At 42.5% G+C, this 17,170-nt stretch overlaps 1 protein-coding gene across 1 annotated transcript in view; it reads right to left on the reverse strand.

The window, feature by feature from the left end:
- met (MET proto-oncogene, receptor tyrosine kinase) overlaps nucleotides 1-17,170 on the reverse strand; it is a 258,333-nt gene that overhangs the window by 164,106 nt on the left and 77,057 nt on the right. The window contains exons 4-5 of the mRNA XM_034175737.1: nucleotides 9,207-9,410; nucleotides 1,953-2,081 (exon numbers count right to left, since the gene is read on the reverse strand). Of these exons, the coding sequence (XP_034031628.1) occupies nucleotides 1,953-2,081; nucleotides 9,207-9,410 (333 nt within the window). The remainder of the gene's footprint in view (nucleotides 1-1,952; nucleotides 2,082-9,206; nucleotides 9,411-17,170) is intronic.

Here is a 17,170-nt window from a genome sequence, read left to right on the forward strand (position 1 = left end):
TTAGTTTTGTGTCATGTCTGTGATCTGCTTTTTTTCTACAAAATTAAACAACTGAATGAACATCCTCCGAGGCCGGTGATTCCATAATTTTTTGCCAGGGGTTGTAGATGATAAACTCTGCAGGACTTGTCTGATGTGGAACCAGGATGTAACTAGAAGAATACTCTTTTACAAGCTCCAAAAATGTATTTGTTACTTTCCCAGGTAAGACCATTTTTACCAAGTTCAATAAAACTGGATTCATTATTTTTTTATTTTGTTGCCTTTACGTGATGATATTTATTCCAGAGCCGTCCTCAATACTTCACAAAGTCTTCTGACAACAGATTCTAAGGACCCCTTCACATATAGTATGAATGTGGTCGAATTGCACATGAATTGCGCATGAAGCAGGAATCGTATGCAAAATCATAGCTGCCTCCAACATCTCGTACACCTGTTGCTACAAGCATTCGTGCACACAGACAGACAGACAGAGTGTGCGCTGTGAGAGCCCATTTGATCCCTCTTGCGGCAGGTGTCAGCCAAATTCCAGGTGACACACACAAACATCTACGTAACTTAGAAAATGTGTGGCCATTCGTGGTATTAACATGAAAACAGTCAGCAGACAATCGCTGTCGAGCTTGCGGTGAAATTTGTCTAAGTGCTCCTATGAGTGTGGAGTTGCCAAGTATGCATGTGGCGTGCCAGAGTGTCGCTTCCCCCCAAACAACACGTGTACGTGTGTTTCACATGCTCCCTCTCAACACATGCCACGCATGTGGTTTGCATGCCCCACAGGAGAGGCGCCTCTCATCTGATCATCTCATCACAGAGTGACACCTTGGTCTGTGCACTGTTGACACTTATCTGGTTCTGGACGTCACAGCTGCAGAACACGTATCGTGTTTTGACGGACACACGTGTGTGTGTGCTTGCTGTCATCGCGTGGTAATACATAAAAACATATATCGCTTTTGCAACAGGCTGGAGAAACGGACCATCAGTTTATTTATTATTTAAAAAATACATTTATCTGCTTGTTCATTTTAGCCATTTCATGCTCCTGTTGTAAGACATTGATTGTAGCGCAGTGGTAAAGTTTTGGTATGGTAATCAGAGCTTTTGCAAACTGCAGGTTCGAATCCCGTGAGTGGCATTTATTTTTTAATTAACCAGGGTTATTTACCTGCAGGGTTCTGTATTGCATCCCCTTTTATTATTTATATCATCCCAGTGATATTCACTAATTATACAAATGGTTTTTATTTTACAGTTCTCCACATCAGTGGCGCAATATGGTGCAACACGTCACAGCTGCTCATACAGTGTTCCTGCTCGCATGACACCATCGCTTGGACGACACTGTCACAGCGGGATCGTTCATGTCTGCCCATCGGCTCAATGTTTTCGTGGTTCGCTCATACGGGCTGTTCCACCGTGATTCACGCTGATTTGTATTTATTTGTACTATGTGTGACGGGCCCCTTAAAGAAATGCTTACTTTGCTGTATTAAATCATTTTAAAATTATTATGCCATCGCCTTCTCTGGACATGGCCAAAAAATGTCATGAACAGTTAAAATTAAGTATTACAAATCAGGTTGTCTGGATGTAGTGATGACTTTCTTTAACACTACTGTACAAGACATTTGTCATTTTTCACAATCGCAGATGTTAAAAGTCAAAGGACTTGTTTATTGACCAATCAAGCCTGATTCACTCATCTTGATCCGGGCTACAACACATTTGTTCAAACATCCTCCACAGTTGTTTTCAGGTCATCAGATTCAGTCAGACTCTAATGTGTATCTGCACTAATGTACTAATGAATGCACAACATTTGTCAGAACTGACTCCAGGACACAGCTCTCTGTTCTCTATCTTTAATTTTTTATTTTATCTGTATGTTCAGGTGCGATGAAAAACAAAATCTGAAACTTTGTTTGTGGTTGTGGTTTGAAACTGACCTTGTTTCCTGTAGCCAGTAGCAGGGCTCCTTGAGGACTGTGAGCATCAAGCAGCGCCACGCTGGGAGAGATGGGCCTCGGGTCCAGGCGGATGTTGACATGAGGGAAGGCGCTTCGAGAAAATACCACCTAGATGTAAGAAAAAAAATGAAGACATGAAACACAGGCTCATGTTTGCCATAAGACACGTGAGAAAGAAATAAAACCCTTTTCCCTAAGATCCTTTTTTGGTAAAAGTCTAAGTGTATGTGCTTTTCAACGGCACCGCATTACACGAGTCTGTAAATGTGATGTGCAGAATGTGTCATTACCTCCAGGAGGTCATGCTGTCTTTGCAGTTTGTTTGTTTGAATCAAGGAAGATCAAATTCAATTTTGGAAGTTATCTGGATTAAAGGGTGGATCTTGCCTTTAATCTTGATTCCTTTGATCCTGATCCTGTCTTTGATTTTGGATTGTGATCCTGATAACAACACTCATAGTAACAGGAAACAGGATCAAAAACATCTTGCTGCCACGCAAACAGAAAGACAGATAAACCACAAATCAAGACTTCTTGAGTGAGGTTTATAGATCAAAGTTCAGGATCAGTAATGAGTGATCAGGACTAAACCGAATCAGAGAACAGGATCAAAGATTAGTGATCAGAATTAAGGGTCAGCCATCGGGCTCAAAGGTCAATGGTCAAGATTAAAGCTCAGTGATTGTGAACCCTGTTTTCATTGCTGCAAAGCTTTTACGCTGAAACTCAAAGTCAAATCAGAGAATCTGAAATATTCAACAATATGTCTGCATCATCAGGGCTGAAAACAGCTCAGTGTCAAAGACTATTAGTGCTGTGACGCCACAACAGACACGTTTGAAAGGAAACCAGACTCCCAAAGACAAAATTCCCTCACGGGGCATTTTGCTGTCATTCTGGACTCCTGTTTCTCACCTGCTCATTCTGCGCTCTGGTTACAATGTTTCTGACTCCATGTATATAAACCCTTCTTGCCATCTCAGAGTCCTGTCTTTCACCTGCCATTTGAATTCTGTGTTGTGAGAATCTTTGATTGCTGAACTCATTCTGTGTTGTAAAATTCTGCTGCCTAACCCCTGGCAGACCCTGGATACTGATCTCACTCTGTGGTTTTTATTTGCTCTGTTGCCGTATCCTGTGAACGACTGTTCTTATTGGATGCTCTGGCTAAGACTTTTACAAACACAGTTTTGAAGAAGATTGTCTAATTGTCATTATCGTCAAAGTCAGAAAAAATATAGAGATATTATTTTTTGTCCATACTGCACACCCCTATTTGCATGCAAACATCTTCACACGTTGACAAAGTTCCCCCACAAACACACCTGGAACACCTTTTGTCATGTGTGGTCATGTTACAATTACAGGTTTGAACACAAGCAGAAGAGAACATGGTCTCTAAGGGGCAGTGCCGTTGTAGCCCTTCAATTAGACCTTTCTCCCCTCGTACACACACATGTGCACACTTTCAATTTCAGGGTACAACTGGAATGTTAAGATCCTCCCGCAGTGAAGCACCGTTTTGTTGTGCTCTCAGCAAAATCCATCACATGTTAAAGCACAAATCAAACAAAGTGAGGATTTCAGTTGGTGCTGTGATGGACCCTCTGTGTGCCCGGGACTCCATACACTGTTTCACAGTGACTGTGCACAACATCCTGAAGCAAGGCACAACTTTCAGTCACAGTGCAAAAGCATTCAGGCGCTCATCCAGAACCTGATGAAGAACTAACTGCAGTACTTTTCTGTCTTGTGTTCCGTTCATTCATCACAGCGAGTCAGAACTGTTTCTGTCCTCCTTCAGCTGAGTCCAGTCATCCCACTGCTTTGACTTCAAAGTGTCAACTTCATATCTCTGAAGCCTTAAAACTTTAATCTTTTGAAACTTAAATCTTAGTGGTGCCCAACCAGTACTGAGTATCAGCTGAGATTTTATTTCCCCCTCGAGTTTTCGTAAGGTCACACCCACGTTTCACCTGGCTGTGGCAGACAGATGGTTACCTGGGGATGGACGTGTTGACTGCCTGGGCAGTTGTTATCCAGGACCCAAGACGGCCTCATAGTGTGGTGGATGTGGCACCAGTGCAACCTCCTGGGCTTGAGTCGCCCCTAAAGCGGCTGGAACAGCACATGTGTCTGTGTGGCTCCCACAGAGGTGACCGCACTGTTGGAATGTGTGACTCCTCGAACATATACAGTTCTGTGTCTGCACAAAAGAATGCAAGCATCCTAAAATGCTCCAGCCTGTGACTGTAAGAAGTGATTTTGTTGGTTAGTCTTGTTTTCCAGTGTCATTCCTCCCACTGTTTGAGCCTCATGATCAACGTTAGCGCTGTCAGCGTGAGTATAATGGGTGGCTTTCCTCCGGGGACAAAGCCATACAACAGGCCTCTCTCTGGACGTAATAGCGGTGTAAATTACAGCTTATTGTATTAAGGAGATGGGGGGGAAGTTTGGCTTATAAACACTGCAACTGTGTTATTCCCACAGAGGTCCAACTGAAGCTGAGGGAAATGCTTCCTGAGCCAGAAAACAACACTCCTTTTTTCCCACCATATTCAGTTCTTGTTCCTTCTCACCATGAAAAACAGTGGATTTATCCCCACCAAAAAACATAGACTGTATATATTACTGGACAAACCCTGCATGACGTTGCCCACAGTTTTCAATAGTGACCCGGAATAGCCATTATGAAGCACAAAAACTGCTGTTCTGGGTGTTACCATGCTGGCAGCAGTTACTCTGCCTATGTCACAGCCAGCCCATAAACAGGAAAAGAGGCGGAGTGTGGGTGAGACACAGTTCCAAACAAGCTAAGCTAACAGGATAAGCTAAGCTAACAAGCAAAAATTGTTTTGGGGTTTATTAAAGCATATCTTTGGGGACTTGGCAATAGCTGTCATTATGGTTTGCTTTGGTGTGGGCACTGTCATCAGCAGCACTGGAGCAGCACTGGAGCAGCACTGGAGCACCCCAGGGCATGGTGCTGGCTCCTCTTCTCTTCATCCTGTACACCTCTGAATTCTGCTACAACTCTGAGCTGTGTCACATCCGTTTGCAGATGACACAGCCATTGTTGCATACATCAGGGATGACAGAGAGGAGGAGTACAGGATCCTAGTGAAGGACTTTGCTGCCTGGTGCCACACAAACCATCTACAGCTCAACACCTCAAAGACAAAGTTGCTGGTCATTGACTTTGGGACACATTCAGGTGGGCTGGCTCCATGGTTGGTATGAAGCTGGATTCTTTGGTGATGGTGACAGAGAAGAGAACACTGGACAAACTGCTGGACATTATGAATGATGCCAGTCACCCTCTGCACACCGTCATCAGCAACTAGAGTAAATAGTTTATTGGTATAATTATTCCAAGTGAAACCAGCATGGGCACATTTGGAGTATGTGTATATTCAAATATAGTTATTATTATGTTTTGTTGTTTGTTGATGGTGAAACTAGAGCTTCTTAACAAGCCCTCAATTGTCTCCTTGTGTTCGGTATTTGTCAATAAACACATGTATAGTTGTGAAGGCACACACTGTCAGCTGTGGTGCATCATTCTCTTTGTGTGTGCACTGCTTCTGCTTCATGTTTATTCAGGTTGACAGGGTACCAAATAAAATATCCCTGCATATCTCAACTTCAATTGCTTTATTTACTTAATTTATTCCACTTATTTAGGGATGGTGACCAAGTGGTTCAGTGCGGAAGGTTCCCAGTTCAAACCCCTCCCCTGCACCATTTCTCCATGTAATGTGGACTTGCATCAGGAAGGGCATCTGGCATAAAACGTATGCCAATTCAACAAGCAGATCTACCTCGGATTTGCTGTGGCGATCTCAAGTGCAAAACAAGGGAGCAGCCGAAGGGTCTTACTTTTACTCCACTTCATCTGTAGCTCACACTTTGTTAAATTCCTTTTCTTACTGTGATAATTCCAGACAGAGAGGGGAATCCCCAGGTTCTATTTAAATACATTTGCATATTTAAATAGGGGCGTGGACAGGAAGTAGGTTGGTGTGTGTGTGTATGTGCGCTCAATTCCACATTCAGAGAGATGTAGAAACAGAATGTGCTTGGATCTATGTGTAAGCACACTTTGATACATCTGGATATTTTTGTGCTCACGCCAATTTCTGAGTTTCTGTTTCAGAAGGAAATCCTGGCAGGGGACTCGTCCTGGACTTTATGCAAGATTTTTCTTTTTTTTAAAGTGCAGACACGTTCTGGTGACCATTGATATTAATGCACCTGCACAGTGCTCAAGCACATCTCAATTTAGATACACCCACTTATGGGTGCAAATATGAGCGTAATTCTGCTTGGTGGGTGGAAACTTGCAATAATACATGCTGCAGTGTGCACTTCTTTGTACCATGTCAAAGATCGGGCTCTTTAAAGAAAAATGTGCAACATGCACTCACTCTTTCCACAGAATTACTGCATTTTTTGTAAAAAGTGTACGAAATATTACAAAAAAATAAAAGGGAGGAGGGGAATGAAGTAACATTATACTCACCTGCCAAGACTGCACTACATCACTGATCAGTGCATCTGTTTCAGAGGCCACACAGGTGTAAAATTGCACGAATGTTAGTGAGGAAAAAGTGAATAAATGGACTGCATTTCTATAGCACTTTTCCATCTGCATCAGACGCTCAAAGCGCTTTACAATTATGCCTGACATTCACCCATTCACACACCGATGTCAGGGTACTGCCATGCAAGGTGCTCACTACACACCAGGAGCAACTAGTGGATTAAGAACCTTGCTCAAGGACCCTTAGTGATTTTCTGGTCAGGCTGGGATTTGAGTAAAAACTTACGGATAAAATTTTGACCCAAAATGCACCAATTTTCAATGTTTAAAAAAAGTGTAGTTCTGTCTTTTTTAAATAAATGAATAATTAAATTACTAGCTCTCCTTTTTTGTAGTCTTGCTGCAGAATCTAACATTGCAACAACTGCAGATTGTAGCCAAGCTTCTCCTCCTTATTAAAAAAAAATCAACTATTAATTTTTTAGTGGATTCATAGTTTCTTTGTATTATTCTTCTCTTGCATTTCATTTCTCACCCAGTTTCATATTTCTTTAAGTCCTGCAGTGATCTTTTTTTGCCACCTTTCCTGTTTTGTCTCCACTGCAGCCACTCTGTCGACACGTCTCTCTTTTCGCCCTTTATCATTTCAGTTCAGCCAAATTACACTCAGCTCAAATCTGCACCATAGAATCTTTCACTTTGTGCACTACTGCTGCAATTAAGATAAAGTTATCAGCCTCAGTGAAGCTGTTATCAACTTTTACTGAAGAATAGTGGTTGTTAAAGGTTGAATAAATAGAGTTCACTGCATTCTATCACAAATCTCTCAAGACAGCTGCTCTCCTCCTCAGACTTTCCAGCAACAAAACTTCAACTAACTTCACCAACCAAACCAACCAAAAAAATAAATAAAATAAAATAAAGGCTGGCAGGGTGGTAAAGAAACAGAGCGACAGCTGCACTGGACGTTCAGCGAGTTCAGCATGCCTTACGAGGGAATGTGTCAGCAAAATCCTCCGTTCACCATTAATGTACTGTTAAGCTTGGAAGCCCCCCCCCCCACTGCCATCTCTGAGACCCCTCCCTTCCTTTCCGTGCAGCTGTCGGCGCTTTTTCCACGCTTCTCCCTCTTTTTTATTCTTGTGTTTCAATAACATGTGAGGTAATTCAGTTTTCACTGTGTGTGCATCATTCCATTCATCAGTTTCAGACCTGCACCGACTGATGCACCAATGCAACACTCGCCACTGTACGCTCTGCATGCATGCAAAGGTGCTGGTTGAGCATAACTACACATGCAAATTGGTTGTGATGCACACAATGAGATATAATGTGGTTGCACAGTCACAATGATGTCCACATTTACGCCCGCTGCAGAGTAGTGCACAGCACAGCACAAAAGCCATTCATAGTGTACAACTGACAGTTATATTCATGCCTATAGCAAATGGAACTGAGCTCATTTATGCACCCATGAGAGACTGCCCTTTGTCATATTAAAACAAGCAGCATACATGCTGACTTGAGTCTTTAAACATGAAATTCATAATTGGACATTAATGCACAGTGGTCAGATGCAGTTCCTGTGCACTAGCATCATGTGGCAGCAAAAACTGTTTGTGTAACAGGCCATCAAAAACCTGGTCTAAGGGCCCTGTTCCACTGGTGTTTAGGAGGATTTGCGCATGAAATGAGGAGACAAAAGCTGGTGTCCGCAACAAAGGTGGGCGGAAATGACAAATGTCCCGGGGTGGATCAGTGAATACATGAGGAAGAAAAGCGGATATAACAGGGAACAGAAGCGAAGGCGACCGCGGAGGCACCCGCATGAGGGGCACAGCGGCCGTGATGCACTCGCTTCACTCTGTCTGCATGCGCGACATACCATTTGCGACCAAAAGAATCAATCAATCAATCAATTTTTTTTATATAGCGCCAAATCACAACAAACAGTTGCCCCAAGGCGCTTTATATTGTAAGGCAAGACCATACAATAATTATGTAAAACCCCAACGGTCAAAACAACCCCCTGTGAGCAAGCACTTGGCTACAGTGGGAAGGAAAAACTCCCTTTTAACAGGAAGAAACCTCCAGCAGAACCAGGCTCAGGGAGGGGCAGTCTTCTGCTGGGACTGGTTGGGGCTGAGGGAGAGAACCAGGAAAAGAATAAACACCAATATTATAAAAGTACAATACAACAATGCAGAAAAGTTCCAAATTAAAGAGCTGATAATACAGAAAAAAAGGTGCTCCTTATACTCCTGTGTGACATCTGTATGTTTTGTCCTCTTCAAGAGGCATTTTTTGGCAGGTGCAACTTATACTCTGGAAAATACAGTATAAATGACGTTGCACTGAGTCGTACTCACTCCTGTACTGGACTCAAACACGACAGAAAGCACATGTGCTATAACAACGCATGCACAACAGTCGCCTGGTGACCGTTCCAACTTAGCTAACAATATTATCTTATCTTGCATTAGCTGATGCAGCGTGTGTCTCAGCAGCTTTCAATCCTCATTCAGCAACATTCTGTCACATTTGTATGAAGACTTACAGAGTAAAACCCTGCAGGCTGGTATTGCTCTGTTTGGACCCTGCTGCTGATATTTACAATGCAAATATAGCTGTCAGAGCTCCTGTGAGTCATTCAAAGATGTGATAATGATCATTCACAGTGACATTTGTACCTGTATGTGGCGTCCCTCTGCGGTGCCCAGGTAGGCCACGGCACGCCCGTGGACGGGCACCACTGTGATGGACGTAACCAAGGTGTTCAACAGCTCCTTGTGCCAGTATTCCAGCCTTTGGACAAACTGGGTGACTTCCAGGCGGTACTCGCCCTCTTTTCCTTCAAGGATTCCCTCATGCAGGCCGCAGTTGTCCAATAAACTCTGCAAAGGAAAACACATGCAGGTGAGATTAAGTTCTACACGTGATGATCTTGAAACTAAGTAACCAGCAGGGATTCTAGCTAGCACTTGGGCATTCATCATTGCAACATCTTCCTCATTCATGCTAACGGACAAAACAAACACTTATATACTCAGCTCCTGTTGCATTTGTGGTGTTTTATAAGGTTTTACCATGGAGCTGTATATAAGAACTAGAGAGCGCAGTAGCGCTGCGCCGTGTGCCGACAAGAGGCGTGATCGCCATTTTAATTCCAGGCAAGTTAGTGATTTGCTTGCATAGAAGTTCACTTTGTCTCGTCAAGAAACAGGTGGAATATGCTGGAAAGCTGCGCATGTTGGCTAAGCCACAAGCAGAGGAACAAGGGAGACAATATTTCCTTCCATAAGTAAGTGGTTTTAGTTCTTCTTGTCACTTTGTCCGTGATATTTTAATGACAAACAGCTGTATGTTTCCTGCCGTACCTGTGTCGCCCGATGACACGGACCATTAACTCTTCACTTATGTCTAGTTGATATTTTCCACTGCTAGACCAATGTCTAGTTAAAATACTTGTCGTTGGTGATTAAAATTGTTTGACAAGACTGGGGATTTTTTTATTTGCACCTTAAAATAATGAGATTATAATGACCCGTGCTGTGCCGCTCACAGTCACACCCACACATAGAGATGTGTACCCAAACCACTGATTTCATGAATGAAACTCGGTCAGTAAAGGATAACTGTGTAAAAATATAACATATATAAATGTATTGTAATGGTTTTAGGAGCCGCGTGCGTTGAACACAGCAGCAGCTCAGCCTAGCAGCGTAGCTTAACAGCGCAGATCCGTGTAACTTTCAACACTAATATTTGGGAATGTGTGAGTGTCAGAGTAAGTTTAATACTTTCCTGACATAATATAATGTAAATTAATTTTACTGGCTCGATATCCAGGTCAAAATGGCATTTTAACACGTATTTTGCGAGCATTTTTCTGAGTGTGTTCAGTCGCGAATCTCCACTGAAAATGCATTAACATCTGGGTACTTCATCAATTTTTTGCCCGGTTAGGAGATGTCATGTCGCTGTTCATGAAGGGATGTTCACGTTTAGTGTGCAGCAATGGGACTGCGCTCTCTAGTTCTTATATACAGCTCCATGGGTTTTACACATTTCTGCAGAAGGGATTCTCCAAAACATCATCCTGTAGAGCAGCACAATTGGGCAGTGCAGTCTCCTTTTACAAAGGGCGTTAAAAGGGTAAAATATGAAGCATATGATGTAATTTCTGTACTTCCGGGGACAGAAGCACAGCGCTTTCTCTGTGATTTTGGGCAAATTACATGCAAACAAAGTGAAAATGCAATGCAAAGGTGACAATGCAGTGGAAAGTGGACATGTATTGTGGTATGTTTATGACCTCCATCTCAAATGTGTCAAGGTGGTTGTACAGGCAAGAGAACATAGCTACTCTGGTTAGCTGCGTTGGCTAACAATTACCGACACGACCTCTCACATTCACCTCGTCTTCCCTTCTCCACTGGGAATGGAAAAAAAACCCCTGCACTTTTTGCAACTACTTCTGTGATTGCAGCCAAAAAAAAAAAAAACCAGTACACCATTTTCCCGTGTGAAGTTATGCTGTGTATATATTGTGCAACGGGAGCGGCTGTCCCCATAAGTGGTCAAATCCCGCCATATCACGTAGGGTTCAAACGAGACTGTGCCGCCCTATTGTATAAAGATAAAAGACTGGTGGTTGCTGCAGGCAGACTACAGAGCACTTCATCCAAACAGGCTGCTTTCCTGAAAATGTCTTGTGATATATCACATTGAAGTATCTTGTTTCATATCTGGCCCTGTGGGGGAGGGTTAAGTGCCAAACCTTCTAAGCCCCCCTTATCTGCTCTTTCAGCAGGCTGTGCTCGTAATGCGGGCCTCGGCGTGATGGCACCTCTCAGCCGCAGACACACTGAGCCGAATACACGCTGACTGCAGGATTTCACAGGAAACCGTCCTGTGAAAGCAGAATCGTATTCCACGAACGCACTCTGCTTTTTCGCTGTGAGACGGTCGTTTTTCTCTGTTCACCGTCACGTTTAGAAGTGAATTTTTCTCCGGCTCTCCTCTTTGCGTTGCAGACTGTTGCGTCTGCAGCCTGCGGATCTCACTGTAAACACGCATACTCTCCTCCTTTGTTCTTTTCACCTTTCACCTTTGGTCTTGTGGCTTTTAGCTCAGAATCCCATCTGGGAAGCTGGAACTGGGAATTGTGTTGTTGTAATCTCGTTTAAAATTAAACACGGACACAAAGCTGATGTTTTGTTTGCTTTACTCTTAATCTCATTAAATCATTGACTTAAATGTTTCACACTACATTAACCTTGTTCATTATTTCTTCAAACTGGATTACTTTGATAACAGCTAACAATGGCAGCTACTGTTACCGCTAGCTAGTGAGCCAGTCAGCTAGCTTAGCAAGTTACTGTTTCACCTCCTCAAGACAGGAATATTTTTGTCACATATTAAAGGACACATTCACTATTTTACATTCTGGGAAATAAAGTCTTCTTACCTTCAGTGAATGCTTTGTTTCAATTCTAACACTTTATGTAATTGTGTATTTCACTAACTTTTGTTTGTTGTTTACTGTTTCTGTACTCTGGCAAAATAATTTCCTTCGGGATAAATAAAGTTGATCTTTATCTTTATTTAAAAAAAATAGTTACTCCATGAGAGTGAACATGACAGCAGTTCCACTGTATACTCAAAATAGCAATAAAATAAGACTAACAACATCCTTTAAAAATTGGCAATACATTTAAAATAGAAAACATTTGAAGAAATATAACCAGCTGTGTATTTTTTGCAATATAGCGTATTATATTAAAGGTACAATGGTGGTCTTTACTTAACACTAGTCAGGTTGTTAATGGTGGATGTTTCATATGATGAACACCTCTATTAATTTAATAATATTAGCAATGTTGTAAAAAGCAAGAATGCATTAATCAAATCAAATCAATTTTATTTATATAGCGCCAAATCACAACAAACAGTTGCCCCAAGGCACTTTATATTGTAAGGCAAAGCCATACAATAATTATGTAAAACCCCAACGGTCAAAACGACCCCCTGTGAGCAAGCACTTGGCGACAGTGGGAAGGAAAAACTCCCTTTTAACAGGAAGAAACCTCCAGCAGAACCAGGCTCAGGGAGGGGCAGTCTTCTGCTGGGACTGGTTGGGGCTGAGGGAGAGAATCAGGAACAAGACATGCTGTGGAGGGGAGCAGAGATCAATCACTAATGATTAAATGCAGAGTGGTGCATACAGAGCAAAAAGAGAAAGAAACACACAGTGCATCATGGGAACCCCCCAGCAGTCTAAGTCTATAGCAGCATAACTAAGGGATGGTTCAGGGTCACCTGATCCAGCCCTAACTATAAGCTTTAGCAAAAAGGAAAGTTTTAAGCCTAATCTTAAAAGTAGAGAGGGTGTCTGTCTCCCTGATCTGAATTGGGAGCTGGTTCCACAGGAGAGGAGCCTGAAAGCTGAAGGCTCTGCCTCCCATTCTACTCTTACAAACCCTAGGAACTACAAGTAAGGCTGCAGTCTGAGAGTGAAGCGCTCTATTGGGGTGATATGGTACTATGAGGTCCCTAAGATAAGATGGGACCTGATTATTCAAAACAGTATAAGTAAGAAGAAGAATTTTAAATTCTATTCTAGAATTAACAGGAAGCCAATGAAGAGAAGCCAATATGGGTGAAATATGCTCTCTCCTTCTAGTCCTTCTTCTTCATTCAATCATTAATAATTACACTGTGGTGTTTCAAGGGTCAGAAGATGTGGGTTGAGTTAATTTACAGCTCAGCTGTCCAACTGATCCCTGCATGATGTAGATATTTCAGGCAAATCACAGCCATATAAGCCTATAACATCCTGTGGGTTGCCTGGGTGTTTTGGTGGCTTTCCTCACTCTTCGCCTTCTTGCAGACACTCAGATTTTGAGAACTGTCTACTCCATGCAGATTTACCATAGAGTGCCATACTGTTTGTGTTTCTTTGTAATTGGGCAGAGCAGTCTTGTTTGAGGGCAGGCACTAAATGGGTAAAATATGACGCATATGATGGAATTTCTCTACTTCTGGGGACAGAAACACGACATTTTCTCTGAGTTTTTGGGCAAATTACACACAAGCAAAGTGAAAATGCAAAGAAAAAGTGACGATGCAGTGGAAAGTCGACTTGTGTTGTGGTTTGTTTATGACCCAGAGCTCAAATGTGTCGAGGCAGTTTTGCAGGTGAGAGAACGCAGCTGCTCTGGTTAGCTGTGTAGGCTCACACTTGCCGACACAACCTCTCCCATTTGGCTCGTCTTCCCACTTTGAACCGGAAAAACTGCACTTTTCGTGACTGCTTCGATGATTGCAGCGAAAAAAAAACAAAAAACCCAGAACAGAACTGTTCAGATAACAGCACGTTCTGACTACTGCATATCGTACCCACTTGTCCATTTTCACCTACTTTTACTCAAAAGGTTATCCCCAGTCTGCACTACTTAAATCTGATTATTCATGTTTTGCAGATCACTTTTTAATTCAGATGTCACATTTTTTTTAATGTTTTACACTTTTCCAATAGCTCACAATGTTCTACAATTGTGCTTTTACCACAAATTACACCTGATTTCAGCTCCCAACTGGGATTTTTTTTTTTTTTTTTTTTGTGGCAAGAACATAAATAATTTAAGCATCAAAAATCATCAATGTTGTGAAAAACAAAACTTGTCCGTTACCTGCTCAATTTAAATTTACACAAAACATTTATTTCAAAGTAAATAATTTTAATGGCTGCGTTAAAACTGACATCAGGTTCAGAAGTCACGCTTGAGCTCTTTGTTAATATTACCACTTCAGTGAGCATTTTCGTTGACCTTTTCTACGAGCAGGTCCAAAACTGATCTGACTTCAAATGAAAGCATTAGTTCAGGCCTCAGGTTTCATTAATTATTAATGGCTCAGAGGGCGACGGGCCTCTTGTGGTTCTTGAGGTCCTTGACCCGGCTCTCTGACAGAGCCAAAGCTTGCTGATGTTTTCTCAGCTTCAGTGGATGATGACCTCTTCACTGGAACCAAGACGAGAGGGTGGGACAAAGACCACTAGTGGATGCTTTCATCGACTCGAGGTGCCGTCGGTGTGTAGACCTGTAGTCTGGTTGTGTTCATTCTTTTTCTCCCTGCTGTGAACAGTGTGATGAAGAAACCGCTCATGTTGCACCAAAGATACTTGGTCTGAGCCACTTAGAAAGCCACACTCTCTTATCCTCTGATGGAAGGAGTGACTGGGTCACAGAATTATTTGTGGTTCCTGTGAAACACTGAACCATATTTTGCCATAAAAAAAAAAATCAGCCACGTGTTTTTGTCAAGATGCTGTTAGGTAGCCAAGAAGAGGAAAGCCAAAGCAAAGAGGGCAACCTGCCTGACTGACAAGTACACAGCAACATATGTTGGTTAAATTAAGTCCTCAAACCCTGGACGAGCATGACAGAGACAATGGTGAAAAACAAAGAGAAGAAAACGTGGAGGAACTTGAAAGCTGGCAGCAAAGTTGGGCAGTTACTCCTACAGCTGGGAGTCGGTGCAGCCAGCTGATCTGAACTGAATTATGTGCAGTGAAGGAGAGGAGCAACTGTGCAAAATAAATAATGTCAGTTTGTGACTGAAGCTGATTTTGAATGTCCACGTGTAAGGAAACCGGTTCGGAAAACTTAAGCCCTGCAGACAACCTCTTTGCACATGATGGACAGCCTGGCTGTGCTGCGTGTCTACAATGTTGACATTTATCCAGATATTTTGTTTAAATACGATCTCGTCAAACCCCTGTGTTTGCACTTTCAGAGGACACAGCTGCAGAGGAGAAACAAATGGATCCGACAAACGCCTCGGCCCTGCTCGCCACTGCAGCCACCTCAGACATCTTCACCCGAGAGTGTAGAAGATGCCAGAAGATGCCACGTGGCTCAATAAACATGCTTTGGGTGATTATTTTTAAAGCAAACAAACAGGCCTGTGAGAGTGTTTATTAAAGCGGAGCAGGGCGACAGGAGGGACGCTGAAGGCATTCCTGTGTCCCAGTGAAGGTATTACTGAGGACCAAGGGAATGAAACTGGACAGCAGAGACCCTGTTTTGACAAGCTTTGCTTGAAGGCCTGCTGCTGTTATCTCTGGCCGTTTCTTGGCAAAGATGAGGAGAATTTTGCAGGACATCATGCTGAGCAGATTTTTGTGATGACTCCGCAATATTCAGTACATATGGAGAAACAGAAGCCTTTGGACAGTTAGAAAGTCAGCTCCTTAGAAAGAGGTTGAAGTAGATCTTAATTTTTCCAAAGGAAAGTCTGTTTTCACAGCCTGCATTTCTCCCACATAACAAAAATGAACACACCAAACACATGTAGCCTCTTTACCACACAGGCTTAGGCCACACCCCTGGAAGTGGGCATCCCCCTTCTACCAGGGCGGCAAAACTCTTGATATGGCATTTTGGTCATGTCTGTTTGCGGGCCCAAGGCCTAATAACAAACATATACACACCACACACACATCCCCTCATTTCATATAGGGGAGGTGACCCAGTGTTGGACCCAACCTGACACACCAGTGAGAACTTGGGGATTAAGGACCTTGTCCAAGGGCACTGAATGATTTTCTGGTCTAACGGGGAAGTGAACTGATAACTGAAACAAGCCTGCAAATGGTGACAGAAGCACCAAAGTCAGAACAAATACTCCTTAGAGTCTTTTGAAAAAAAAAAACAAAAAACAACTAGCCACCATTAATTTGCATCACTTTTTTACCAAAACTGGAGCAACTTTAACTTTTGATCCCTGTACAAACTGAAATTGACCTTTGTCTTCCAGTTTTGCAGTTTTTAACCCCAAAACTCCTGAACATTCAGTCATAGCTTGTCCAAACTATACCTTTTTGGAATCGTTATGATCAGACAAATAATGTCGTGTAAGGTTTCAATTTCACTGGAACATTTTTAATTTTGACCCCTGTGTAATTCTTCAATTGACCCCTACCTGGCCGCCTATTGAAAATTCAAGTGGCCAGTCAGTTTTTTCAAAAGAGTAATGTCTAAGGAGTATTTGTTCCAAATTTGAGGCTTGTATCACCATTTGCAGGATTTTGCTAGAAATGTTCTCTTAGCTGCTGCACTATGAGAATACTCCGCTTTAAGTCCACCACTTTAACCACTTGACCATCGCCTGTTCCTGAGGGACAGGTGTTGGCACTGTCACCACCTCAGAACATGAAGGTTCATGTGACTCAGACCTCTTCTGGATGGTGTTTGTAATTCAACTTTCTCTCACATGCCAGCGACATGCAGGCTACTACATGATAAAACAATGCAATATTGCCATATCATACATGCATTTGTGTAATGCAAATGTGTTTTCCATAAGAACCACAGAAAATTTCTGTATACATTGTGTGTTTGCCCCTCGGCTCTGCCCTGTGCAGGAGAGGAGGAGGACGGACGCTGTGCAGGAGGTTGTGATCACATATGTGGTCCACACAGAGCTACCAAGTAACTGACAGAAAACAATAATGAAGACACGTTTAACAATATGATCACTCCAAAACTACTGTGTGTGCACAAGATACAATTTATTTGTACAATTTGATTCATTAGTTGCCATATTTGATTAGTTTGTGAGTTGTGCTAAGTAGACATTCACGTCTCTG

This window comes from Thalassophryne amazonica, chromosome 8, assembly GCF_902500255.1.
Source record: "Thalassophryne amazonica chromosome 8, fThaAma1.1, whole genome shotgun sequence".
NCBI classification, from domain to species: domain Eukaryota; kingdom Metazoa; phylum Chordata; class Actinopteri; order Batrachoidiformes; family Batrachoididae; genus Thalassophryne; species Thalassophryne amazonica.